Here is a 13460-nt window from a genome sequence, read left to right on the forward strand (position 1 = left end):
TCATCAGGAATAAAGGCAGTGAGCCTGAAGCATGGAGAGATAAGCTAGAGGAGGGTGGGGGTGGGGAGAGAGTAGCATAGAGTACAATGGGTGAGTGGGGGAGGAGATGAAGGTGATAGGTCAAGGAGGAGAGGGTGGAGTGGATAGGTGGAAAAGAAAATAGGCAGGTCGGACAAGTCAAGGAGACAATAACTGAGCTGGAAGTTTGAAACTAGGATGAGGTGGGGGAAGGGGAAATGAGGAAGCTGTTGAAGTCCACATTGATGCCCTGGGGTTGAAGTGTTCCTTCTGCCAACCAGCTAATCCTCTATCCATGTGAGTACCTTGCCCCAAGCACCTTATCTTAGCAGCACCTTGTCAAAAGGTCTTCTGGAAATCCAAATAGATAATGTTCACTGACTTTCCTTTATCTAATTTGCTTGTTATCTGCTCAAAGAATTCTAACAGATTTGTCAGGCATGACCTCCCCTTGACAAAGCCGTGCTGACTCGGGGCTGTATTACTTCCAAGTAATCCACATCTTACCCTTAATAATGGTCTCTAAAACCTTATCCAACATTGAAGTCAGACTAATCAGCCAATAGTTTCCTTTCTTCTGCCTCTCTCCCTTCCTTAGGGTTCCTTCACCTTGAGCTCTCTAATCAAGTCTGCCGCATTACTCCTCACCAAATCCAGAATTGCCTGTTCCCAAATCCAGAATTGCCTGTTCCCTAGTGGGCTCTACCACAAGCTTTTCCAAAAAAAATCGCGTAGACATTTCACACAATTTTCTTGGGATCGATTGCCAACCGTATTTTCCCAGTCCACCTGCACATTGAAATTCCCCATGATTATTATAACAACGCTTTCCTTACAAGCCTTTTCTATCTCCTGATTTATTTTCTTCCCCACATCCTGACTACTCCACGGAGGCCTTTACATAACTCCCATTAGGATGGTTTTTCCTTTGCACGTCCTCAACTCTACCCACCTACACCTTCTGCCTCTACATCACTTCTTTCTATCGATTTAATTTCAATTCTCACTAACAAGGCAAACATGCCCTTTCTGTCCATCCACCTGTCCTTTTGATAGAATGTTTATCATTGGATATTAGCTTCTGAGCACTGGTCCCCCTGCAGAAGCATATCTGTGATACCCACAATATCGAACCTGCCAAATCCAAATTGTGCCACAAGCTCATTTATCTTTTTATGCATGCTGCATGTATTTAATGCACCCTCGGCCCTGCATTGGCTGCTCCCGTTCTCATAGATGTTCCCTTATCTGCTGTGCTCGAAGTTAATTTCCTGAACCTTTCCATATTCTCTATCTTATTACATGTTTTGGAAGCCTTAATAACTTCTGCTGAGCCCTCCCTCCCTTTAACTTTTTCCATGATTTTCCATGCAACGAAACAACCTCCCTCCCCTGCCCTGTCACTATTTCGTTCTTAGGAACTTAAGACACAAGCCACATTTCAGGAAAAAGGTGGATTGCGAATTGGAAAACCAGTGGGGTGGCAATGAAAGTTAACATTTTGTTAGAATTGTTTTGTGCTTTGACAAAGGGATAAAGCTCTTATGTTGGGAATGTGTTTATGTGATATTATTGATTACTGAGGCCAAAATTTTGCCGTGAGGCGATGTGGAGGTGAGCATCGATAGTCAAAATTACTCACCATGTAGATGTTGTATTATGATGTCCAAACATGAAGGTGAAGAATTATGACATAATCACTGCAAGTTTATTGAGTGACAGTCAATCTTTTCTCACTGGGAAATGGTCCGATAGAGCGGATCTCTTCTGACACTTCTCGTGATTGATTTGGAGAATCTGCTGCTTTATGACAATGGGGGCCTTAAAATAGTCACTAATAAATCCAAAAATGCATTCAGCAGAAACGTCTTTAACCAGAGTGTTGTCAGAATATGCAACTTGTTATGGACAATAAGTAGTTGAAGTAAATAATGTCGATGCTTGCAAAGAAATTCTAGAAGAGCACATAGGGGCAAAGGAGTGGAAGTAAATAAAAGGATGATTTGTTGAAGTGACGTGTGTAAACACCAGCATAGATCATTTGGGTTAAACAGCCCATTTCTGTCAATCCACATGATCAACTGTGATATGAGAAGGAATATCCACTGCACAGGCAGTGCATAATATATGCAAGACTTTCAATGTAATCCTGTCTCCCAATAATCTTCCAGGATTTTTCCTCATGGTTATCATTTTTATGATATTTCAACAAACAAGCCAAAAAAGTCAGGATGATCTGAGTGACTCATGTACCACAGCGCCACCAATGCTGGAGGACTGAATAGCAGGCCAAAGTGTTTTCAAAATTAACAAAAAATGTTATTGCCTTGACCACTTTAGGAATTGCATTACCAATGCCACAAAATTATGGCAGCAGGCAATATTATCTAAATAAATTATAGTGTGTGTGTGTGTGTGTGTGTGTGTGCATGCAGGTTGAGCCAGAGGAAAATAATCTTTTCTGGAAGTGAATTCAGGATCAGTGGTGTTAGAGCCGTCCTTGATGCCTTTCCGTTGTTATGCCAACTAATGATAAGATGGAACAAACTGCTCAAAGCCTTTGGAATCCTTGATTGGAATCCTTCCTGGAGTATCCAGTGCTGTCTGTTCAAACTATCTGAATCCCTTGATTAGGTTGCTGACTGATAATCACTCCAAATATGCGTTATTTTACTTGTAATTAAAAAAAAACAAAGTCTCTGAGTTGCTTAATGAGTTTTCCATATTTTCTGTTTGATTCCCAAAAACCCCAATTCTCCACAGGTGACAGATGGTTCTGTAGTTGCTCTGGTTCCCAAACAAACAACAGCGTACAATGCTGCCAATAATTCGACTGTGTCTCGAACCTCAGCTAGCAAATATGGTGAGTTCTCGTCTCCCCATTTCATTTCAAAAGACCCTTCTTTCTTTTACAAAATAGTTCTTGCACTCCCATCATTTCCATCTGTAATTTCATTCCATCCTTCTATTCAATGGTACAGTGAAGTGATATCCCAGGAAGATTGAGTGCCATGATAAGTTTGGAGCTGGGACAGCAGAGGGAGACAGCAGAATGCTGATTAACGTACAATTACATGAACATGTACAACACAGAAGCAGGCCATTCACATCGAAGACTCCACCTCAATGTTTACGAGCGACATGTTATTGCACAAACAGAAGTTACATATTATTGCACAAACAGCTTATTGCACAAACATGCTGCAAAAGCTCAGCAGCATGTGCGGAGGGGAATCCGAGTTCACCTTTCGGGTTGAGTGACCCTCCCTCAGAACTGTTTCTGAAGTAATTTTGTTTCTGATTTACAGCTCCCACAGTTCTTTTAGTTTTACATGACCTTGCATGCTGTTCTCAAACCATCAGTGAATCCTTCCCTTCCTTCCTCATGTACTTATCGAGCTGTCCCTTAACTGCACTTACTCTTTCCCTCTTCCTCTTCACCTTGCGACAATGGCTGTTGATGAAGTACTTAGTGTGAAAACAGGCCCCTCAGCCCAATCAGTCCACACCGACCCTCCGAAGATTAACCCACCCAGACCCATTTTCCTCCCACTAATGCACCTAATACTATGGGCAATTTATCATGGCCAATTCACCTGACCTGTACATCTTTGGACTGTGGGAGGAAGCCGGAGCACCCGGAGGAAACCCACACAGAGACGGCAAGAATATGCAAACTCCACACAGACAGTCGCCTGATGCTGGGATTGAACCTGGGACCCTGCTACTATGAGGCAGCAATGCCAATCACTGAGCCACCATGCCACCCTGGTTGTGTTAGACACAGATGTACTCCCAAAACTTTGCTTATGTGTCCAGCCTTCATATCTGGCTCTAGTGACTGTCACCAGCAGATTTGACTACGTGCCATTCTCCTCTGGTTGTTTCAGGTCACTCAACCCAAAAATTCAACTCCGATTTCCCTCCACACGTGCTGCCAGGCCTGCTGAGCTTTTGTAGTGACTTCTGTTTGTGCAATGTCATGTGGTGTGTGAACATGGAGTGGAGCCTTTGGCCTGTTTCTGTGTCATTTGTGCACGTATAAAGTTTATAGCAGGGGATGATGAGTAAATGATCAGAAGGTGAAAGCACTGGGCAGTGACCGGGACCAGGGGCCCTGGATAGTGACTGGAAGAAGCTCACCTTACATATCATTGGAATAAAGTAACCCATCTGTGCTCCCCCCACTCTCATAGTGACATCATTGAAGTCAACCTGTTTAGCACAGAGCTGGATTAAGTTTGGGAAATTGACAGTGTTGGTAATTTAGTCCGTCCTATTGATTTTAGGGAATTTGTGATCACATTTACTGGCACAGGCAGTCGATAATTTGTAGCTAGTTTTTAATAGTTTTGTTGAGTTTGTTAAACAGCGGTTTTGATATTAGTTAATTAGATGAAGAAAACATAGAACCTTGACAATTGGGGATGGCTCACTGATGTGAAAGAACACACAGTCTGTCAGCACAGAATGTTCAAAGTTAGTGAGAAGATTTGTAGCTCGGGTGCTCGTTGTTGTGGTTCTGTTCGCCGAGCTGGGAATTTGTGTTGCAGACGTTTCGTCCCCTGTCTGGGTGACATCCTCAGACAGGGGACGAAACGTCTGCAGCACAAATTCCCAGCTCGGCGAACAGAACCACAACAACACAGAATGTTTTGGTCCTGTTAAGATGGCAGGAGTATCATCTTGCTCTCCAGTCGAGGCGTTAAGAATCATTCTCAGGGTCTTCCTCCTTTGATACTGGTCCACCTTCCATCAAAGAAAGCAGCTGTCCAAGGACTGCCTGATGAGAACTCGCCTTCAGTGTCCTGGGACACTGAAACGTCATCTTTCCAGGACCAGGTTAAATTGTCTGAACTCTTGAACCAATGGTCTTGGGATAACTCCTCACGATATCGAATAACCATCTCCCCCATGCACAGCTCCCTTTGAAGGTCAGTTTTCATTCCTTCGAAGAAAAAAACCCTCTTACTTTTGAAAACAGTACCCTGATAATAAGGTAGAATTGGCACCAAATAAACTGTTGATACTAGTTTAATGTGCATCACGACCTCTCGTTTTAATTCTGCCCTTTATTTTGATATTCTGGTATATTGGAAGGTTAATTACAGTTGTAACGGATGTTAAATGCAGTCTCACGCTACACAGTAAATAAGAAGAAAATTCACTTTTTAAGGGTTCCCAATTTCCAGCAAGCCACTACATATAGGCCCAGAAGAAAATTACCTTCCTCTGTCCTTCAACCACTGTGATCAGTTAATTGTCCTTTTCCAGGAAAGACATTAGGCATCTGGAAGGCCTCAAGCCTGCAGGGTCATGAAGGGCATTACATAAATCCATCTGTTTTTCTTGTAGAAACCATGATCCGGTATACAGGCAGCCCTGACAGTCTGCGCTCTCGCACTCCGATGATCACTCCTGACCTGGAGACTGGGGTCAAGGTCTGGCACCTGGTCAAGAACCATGAGCACGGAGACCAGAAGGAGGGAGATCGGGGCAGTAAGATGGTGTCTGAGATCTACCTGACTCGGCTACTTGCCACAAAGGTAATGTTTAGCAACTGGAAATTTAGGAAACCAGAAACTGCACGTGTTAACCCGATTCTTCGATTCAGGCTATGAAGTCAACCCAGAAAAAAAACTACCCTTCAGTTCTAGATGGAAGCCTCTTGCCAGAAAACCTCACTCTTGGGTAGATTGATGGGGGGATGGAGTAAGACAGCTTGTAAATCGTGTGAGAATTCCCTATAGCAAATCTGCTGCCTGTGTGACTCCAGGCCAACAGTAATGTCCTCTAAAATGGTCTAGTGGGTCATTCAGTTGTATCAATTGCTTGGAGGTCTCAATAAAGGAATGAAACTGGACAGGCCACCTGGCATCAACAAAGGCACCGGAAATGACAATGGCAAACACAGCCATGTAGACGGTACAAAGTTCTCCTTAACATCTGGGGGCTAGTGCCAACATTGGTAGAGTTGACTCACAGAATAGTCAAGCATCGGCCTGACCTTGGTATGGTCCTCCGTGCCACAGCCAGTCACCATCCTTGGGTACATGCCCTGTCCCACCAATAGGATGCAACCAAAATAGTTGGTAGCACAGTGGTATACAATCAGGAGGGAGCTTTCATAAGAATCCTCAATATTGACTCCAAGACCCATGGAGTCTCAGGGCATCAAGTCAAACACGGTCAAGGAACCCTTGTACTACTCTGCACATTGCACTGATGAATCAGTACTGTTCCATGTTGAGCACCACTTGGAGGTATTGTTAACGGTGGCAAGGGCAGAGAATGCACTCACGATGGGAGATTTCAATGTCCAGCACCATCACTGGCTCAGCACCACCAATAATGACCAAACTGTTTGAGTCTTACAGGATATAGCTGATGGACTGGTTTTGCAGCAGATAGGGCGAACCATACTTGATCTCATCCTCAACAATCTGCTGACCGGATAGATCTGTCCCCACGACAGTATTGGTAAGAGTGACCACTACCTAATCCTTGGGGAGATGATTTTGTTGTGTGGCACTATCACCATGCTAAATGGGTAGACTTCGAACTGACAAAGCAACTTAAGACTGCGCAGCCAGGAGGCGCTTTGAGCCATCTACAGCAGCAGAATTGTACTCCAGCACAATCTGTAACGTCATGGCCCAGCATGATCCCCGCTCCACCATCATCAAACCAGGGGATCAACCCTTGTTGAACAGAGAGTGCAGGAGGGCGTGCCAGGAGCAGCACTAGGCATACCTAAAAATGATGTGCTGACCTGGTGAAGCCACCTGGTGTGGCAAACAGCAGAAGAAGCAGCAAGTGATAGATAGAACTAAGCAAATCTACAACCAACAGTTTCGATCTAAGCTCTGCAGTCCTGCCATATCTGGGTATGGAGGATTTACTCCACAAATATCCCCATCCTCTATAAAAGGAGAGCCCACAACATCAGTACAAAAGATAAAGCTGAAACATTTACAGTGGTCTTCAGCCAGACGTACCAAGTGGATGATCCATCCAAACCTCCTCCAGTGCTCCTCAGCATTACAGACACCAGACGTCAGCCAATTCAATTCACTCCATGTGAATTGTACAAGAAATGGCTGGAAGCACTGAATACTACAAATGCTCTGAGTCCTGACAACATTCCAGCAATAATACTGAAGACTTGAGCTTCAGAACATGCTGCTCCCTGAGCCAAGCTATTCTAGAACAGCTACAACACTGGCATCGACCTGATGATTGGAAAATTGCCCAAGTACGTCCTGCATATTAAAACCTGAACAAACCCAGCAGCCAATTACTGCCCAATCACAATCATCAGTGAAGCAATGGAAGAGGTCAGGAAGAGTGCTATCAAGCAGCACCCGCTCAGCAATAACCTGCTCAGTGACATCCAGTTTGGGTTCCTCCAGGGCCACTCAGCTCCTGACCTCATTACAGCCTTGGCTCAAACATGGACAAAAGAGCTGAATTCCAGGGGGGAGGTGGGAGTGACAACCCTTAACATCAAGGCTGCATTCGACTGAGTATGGCATCAAGGAGCCCGAGCAAAAGTGGAGTCAACGGGAATTGAGGGAAACTCTCTGCTGGTTGCAGTCATATAAAACACACAGGAAATTGCCTTTGGTTATTGGAGATCAGTTACCTCAGCTCCAGGACCCCTCGACTGGAGTTCCTCAGAGTAGTGTCCTCAACCAAACCATCTTCAGCTGTTCCATCAGAAGTTCAGAAATGGGATGTTTGCTGATGACTGTACAATGTTCAGCAATATTCTTGACTCCTCAAATAGTGAAGCAGCTCATATTGAAGGTTAGCACATTCTGGACAATATCCAGGCACAAGCTGAAAAGTGGCAAATAATATTCGTGCCACTCAAACACCAAGCAGTGATCATCTCAAACAAGAGAAAATCTAACCATCACCTCTTGATATTCAATGGCGTTACTGTCTCCCACTAGCAATTTCTTGGGGTTACTGCTTAACAGAAACTGAACTGGACTGGCCATATAAATACAGTGTCAACAAGAGCACGGTGGCTCAGTGGTTAGCTCTGCTGCCTCACAGCGCCAGGGTCCCAAGTTCAATTCTAGCCTTGGGTGACTGTCTGTGTGGAGTTTGTACATTTTCCCTGCGTTTGCGTGGGTTTGTTCCCACAGTCCAAAGATGTGCCATTTGAGTGGATTGGCCATGCAAAATTGCCCATAGTGTTCAGGGATGTGTAGGTTAGACACATTAGTCAGGGGTAAATGTAAGAGCAATAGAGCAGGGGTACGGGCTGGATGGGATCTTCTTCAGAGAATTGGAGTGGACTTGTTGTGCCGAATGGCCTGTTTCCACACTGTAGGGATTCTGTGATTCACTTCCCACACAAAGAGCAAGTCAGAGGCTAGGAATCTGGCAGTGAGTAACTCACGTCCTGAATCCTCATAACCTGTCCAACACCTACAAGACACAAGGCATGAGTGGAATACTCCCCACTTGCCTGGCTGAGTGCACTCTGCTTAAGAAGCTTGACACCATCTGGGTAAAACCAGATTTGCACCACATCCATCCACTCCCTCTAGCAACAGTGCACAGTGTACCATCTACATAATGTAGTGCAGAAATTCACCTAGATTCTTCGGACAGCGTGTTCCAAACCCATGATCACTGCGATTTAAAAGGACAAAGAGTACAGACACATGGGAACACCACCCTTCCAATTCTGACTTGGAAATATGTCCCCATTCCTTCAATGGCACTGGGTCAAAAATCCTGGTATTTCCTCCCCAGTGACATCGTTAATCCACTTCGGACAAATGGACTGCAGTGATTAACGAAAGCAGCTCACCACCCCCTCACCTTCTCAATGGCAACTCCGATTTAGCAATACAAACAGTCCAAACCTTTAATGTTCACATAAAAAATGTCAAGTATAAGGTTACGGTGGGAGAGCAAGACAGTAGCACCCATTCTAGATTGCTGTGGAAATGTCCTCACAGGAATGATGGTCCAAAAATGGTTCAAACCTCATCAGGTTTTGGTGCAGGAACACATCCTTCCCTCTGTATTAACTGAGGGCCGTTGTGTACGGTGCTGTCAGAAAATCTCAAGACTTGTTCACTTTCCTGCAACCTCTTCCAATCAAAAAAGGAATCTGGGAATTAAATATTTAAACACTCACTTATGAAAGTAAAGCCCTTGGGTTTCCACAATTAAAAGATGCCCCAAGCAGCCTTACTTTAAGCAGGTACCAGGTAGGACATCTGAGACACTCTTCCAATCTGTATATGGATGTGTGTTTTTTTAATTTTGTGTGTGTGGGTGGTGTTGGATGCACATTCGTCTTTTCAAGGAGAGAGCCAGGTGTGTTCAGTACCTTAAGTTAAATGAAGCGTGGCAATTTGAACCAGGGAGCAGGAGATCTGCCCAGTTAATTTTTGTGATGCTCAATCTATTTTGTTTACAAGTTAATGAAGATTCCTTCTGTTCACCATTTGTGACAAAAGCATGTCATGAACATAGAGGGAATCATCCCCTCCCAATGAGACATAGAGTACCATGAGAGATGAATACATCAATGCACACACACACACAACAAACATATAGCACAAAAACACACACAACACACACATGCACACACAGACAACACACAGCATACACATAAACAACGCACAAACACACAATACACAAACACATACACAAACAAACACACAAGATCAACACACACACATACATGCACACAATAATGCAACATACAAACAACACACACAGCACACAAAAACACACACAACACAAACAAACCCACAACACACCAACACACACAAGCAAGCACACACAACACAAACACACACAACACAAACACACACAACACATATAACAATCACACAAAACACACAGAAACACACAAATACAAATACACACACAAGCACACAAACACATGTACACACACACAACATGCACACAACAGAAACACACACACAAACACACATCACGCTCACACAAGCACACATAACACGTACACAAACACATGCAGCACACACAAACATGCCCAAATATATGCACAACACACACAAATGCACACATGCACACAAACACACACACACAACACATGAACACACACAAATTCACTCATGTACACAAACACAACGCACACACATGCAACATACACACAAACACACACAGATATACACAAACAAACACATCCGCAAAAATACACACACACATTGTGCCAATATATGTGAATTGAGAGGGGAAAGGCCCTTTCAGGAGACCACTGTGTAGTTCCTGTGGGTCAGCAAAGAATGAGGGATGGGCTTCCTCTTGCCTCTCCAAAGGAGAATTAATTTATTGACAAATCATTATCATGGCAGGAGCTGAATTATAATGTCAATACGAAGACAGGTATCAAGACTCCAACATTGTAATATGCAAATGATTACAATATATTGAAAATACAGAAATCCTTCATTTATAAAATAATTTACAGAATGAATGAGACATATCCCCAATTAAGCAGAAAGGAAGCATGTATCCTTTCCTTTCTACTGAATTGTGGCCCCTAATCTGGTTTTGGATCCTGCTGGAATATAGTTTGATAGGCCGAGGCCAGTACACTGCCACTCCATGTGTGATAGGAAGTGTCTGAATACCTTTTGTTCATGGGTGGATCACAGCCAAAATCTGGTTCTGTCACATTCACACTGGCTCCCTCAAGCTCTCTCTCACTCATATGTATAATGTCTCTCTTACATACACACCAGAGCATCCTCTCAGGAGAAAGTGAGGGCTGCAGACGCTGGAGATCAGTGTCAAGAGTGTGGTGCTGGAAAAGCAGGTCAGGCAGCATCCGAGGAGCAGGAGAATCGATGTTTCGGGCGTAAACTCTCCCTTCATTCCTGATGAAGGGCTTATGCCTGAAACGTCGATTCTCTTGCTCCTCGGATGCTGCCTGACCTGCTGTGTCTTTCCAGCGCTTCTCTCAACCCCGGTTCACCCTCATACCTTGAGATATGCACAATTATGCTGAGACTAATATATACTCACACAGACATACTTGTTCTCACACAACAACATGGTTGAATATGTGTCAGGGTAGGTACAATAGATTGCATTTGGAAATAAAATTGAGTCAAAATAGTAGAAGCATGCACAGAGTGGTATATAGATAGTTTGGAGATGCTGATAGCTATAGAGAGAGAGAGTATGACTAAAGGAAGAAGATACAGAGAAACAGATAATCCGATGTATAGAGAATGTAAGGTGGAAACAGGCAAAGATTAGCAAGGAGAAAACAAACAAAGCAGTATTCAGCGGTGACAATGGAAGCCTGAGCCTCTGATGCCAATGGGCTTGGAGTTGCTTGTGTTGCCTCTCGAATGTTTCGGTGGTTGTTGGTGCCTCTGTGCCAATGGAATGGGACAAAGCTGACACCCTGTCACTGTTCCAGAATTTACAATAAACCCTGTTTGAATATATTATCTCACACCTGCAGGCAGCTGGGGCTTGAAGTCAGGCCTCCTGGTTCAGAGGTAGGGCCATTACTACCACTGTGCCACACAATTGCCACATTATTTCAGGCTAGATTCCAGGAGCTACTGTGGTGGATTTTGAACCCATGTACTGCAGAATACTAATCCAGTGACATTATCACCATCTCCCCCTGTTGTTTCCACTTTATTCCCGGAGCTGCTGAAGTAAACCAGACTGTGGTGCAGAGATTTAAAAGTGAGCAGTTTTATTTTTGCTGCAGATTCTGATAAAGTCTGAGGCAAACGGCAAGGCTGAGGCCAATCCCTGCCAGGGTTGGTAAATTCACACACAGTGGTCCGGGAGTATGGGAAACATGGGGAGAGTAGAAACTGCCGGCTAGTCCTGAGGGCAGACGCACCTCACCGTTTCCATGCTTCACTCAGAGGTCAATGAACAGGCATCCAATCGCATGATCCTATTAATAGAGTTGAAGTACCCTCCCTGATTACAGCAATTACCTCTATGATTGGGACATTAGTTTAATTGCCCATATAAAGCCATTAACTTTGACACAGCCAATGTAAATCCTCTTGACCTGCGTTTGTGCTCAGTGTGCCTCATCCAGCTCCCACTACAATGCAGTCCTCGTTCACAAAGGCAGTCAACTTGAAATTACAATGTCGCTGCTCAGGATACAGGAGGTGCTGGCCCAAGGCAATTGTTTCTCTGTGATATTCATGTCAGTTTGATTCAGTAGACAGGACTCTCACCTCCCTGTTCACCCGATAGTACATTTGAGTCCTGTAAATAAGGTGACTCACAACAACTGACAGTCCTTTGATGTTGTAAAATGTACCAAGCACTTCTGAGGAGTGCAAATCAGATCAAAAATTAGCACTGAGTCGAAGGAGGCGATATTTGGACAGGTGGAACATTGAAGGAGGATAGGAATAAGTGGAAATGTTTGGGGTGGAGGATTCCAGACTAAAGGCAAGGCTGTCTGCGATGGACCTGCAGAAAGTCAGGAGCCACCTATAGCCCGAGTAGGAGGGTCACATAAACCTCAGAGGATGCAGCCATTTACTCCTCAGATTCTAGATTCATAGAATCCCAGTAGTGTGGAAGAGGCCATTCAGTCCATCAAGTCCAGACCAACTCTCCGAAGAGCATCCCATTCAGACCCAGCATTCCCTATATTTCCCATGGCCGATCCACCTAACTTGTACATCCTTGGACCGTGAGGGGAAAACCCACACAGACACAGGGAGACTGTGCAAACGCCACACAGACAGTCCCCTGAGGTTGGAATTGAACCTGGGTCCCTGGTGCTGTGAGGTAGTTGGGCTAACCACTGAGCCACCGTGGTGGCAAAATTTCTGTTTGCTGTGTGTAGCTGTGAGCATTCTCTTTGAAGTTGCCCTGAAGTCATGCCCAAACATCTTACCAGGAGTATGGCCTGTGAGTGGGGCCTCTTTCCTCACTGTGTGAGATGTTCCAGGTCATTACTTGACCATGCCTTATGAAGTTTAGAGGGAATTTTGGTTATTCACAGGCAGTGCACTGGAACTGTGTTTAATAGTGTGTACCCAATCTCAGTTATCAATAATCATATTTTACCTGGTTAAAACAAAGCATATTTCTCCTTTCTTTTAAAAAAAATGTTCTGGAAGTCAGCCTGACTACATTGGTTCATGGTAGATTTTGCTCTCAATGATTTGCAAATTATTAAGTGCAAGTTGCTTGAAAATGCTTTTCAAAACAGAAAAAGCCTTTAGCCACTAAATGCACACAAGACTAAAGTTCTACAGCAGTGAGCTCTGAGTGAAGGAAGTCACTAATTCACCAACTTATTGGAGTTTGTTGAAGGGGTAATGTGCTCTGGGAATAAAGGGGAGCTAATGCAGATAAAGGAAAATATAATGTATTTGGATTTTTGGCAAGCATTTGATAAGGTGCCACAAGAGATGTTATTGTGGAGAATAAGACCTCAT

General features: G+C 44.1%; 1 protein-coding gene across 8 annotated transcripts in view; it reads left to right on the forward strand.

Moving 5' to 3' along the window:
- plxna4 (plexin A4) overlaps nucleotides 1–13460 on the forward strand; it is a 632909-nt gene that overhangs the window by 596528 nt on the left and 22921 nt on the right. For all 8 annotated transcript variants that reach the window (XM_072562914.1, XM_072562916.1, XM_072562917.1 and 5 more), the window contains exons 27-28: nucleotides 2782–2881; nucleotides 5374–5564. In XM_072562914.1, the coding sequence (XP_072419015.1) occupies nucleotides 2782–2881; nucleotides 5374–5564 (291 nt within the window). The remainder of the gene's footprint in view (nucleotides 1–2781; nucleotides 2882–5373; nucleotides 5565–13460) is intronic.

This window comes from Chiloscyllium punctatum, chromosome 44 (genome assembly GCF_047496795.1).
Source record: "Chiloscyllium punctatum isolate Juve2018m chromosome 44, sChiPun1.3, whole genome shotgun sequence".
NCBI lineage: Eukaryota > Metazoa > Chordata > Chondrichthyes > Orectolobiformes > Hemiscylliidae > Chiloscyllium > Chiloscyllium punctatum.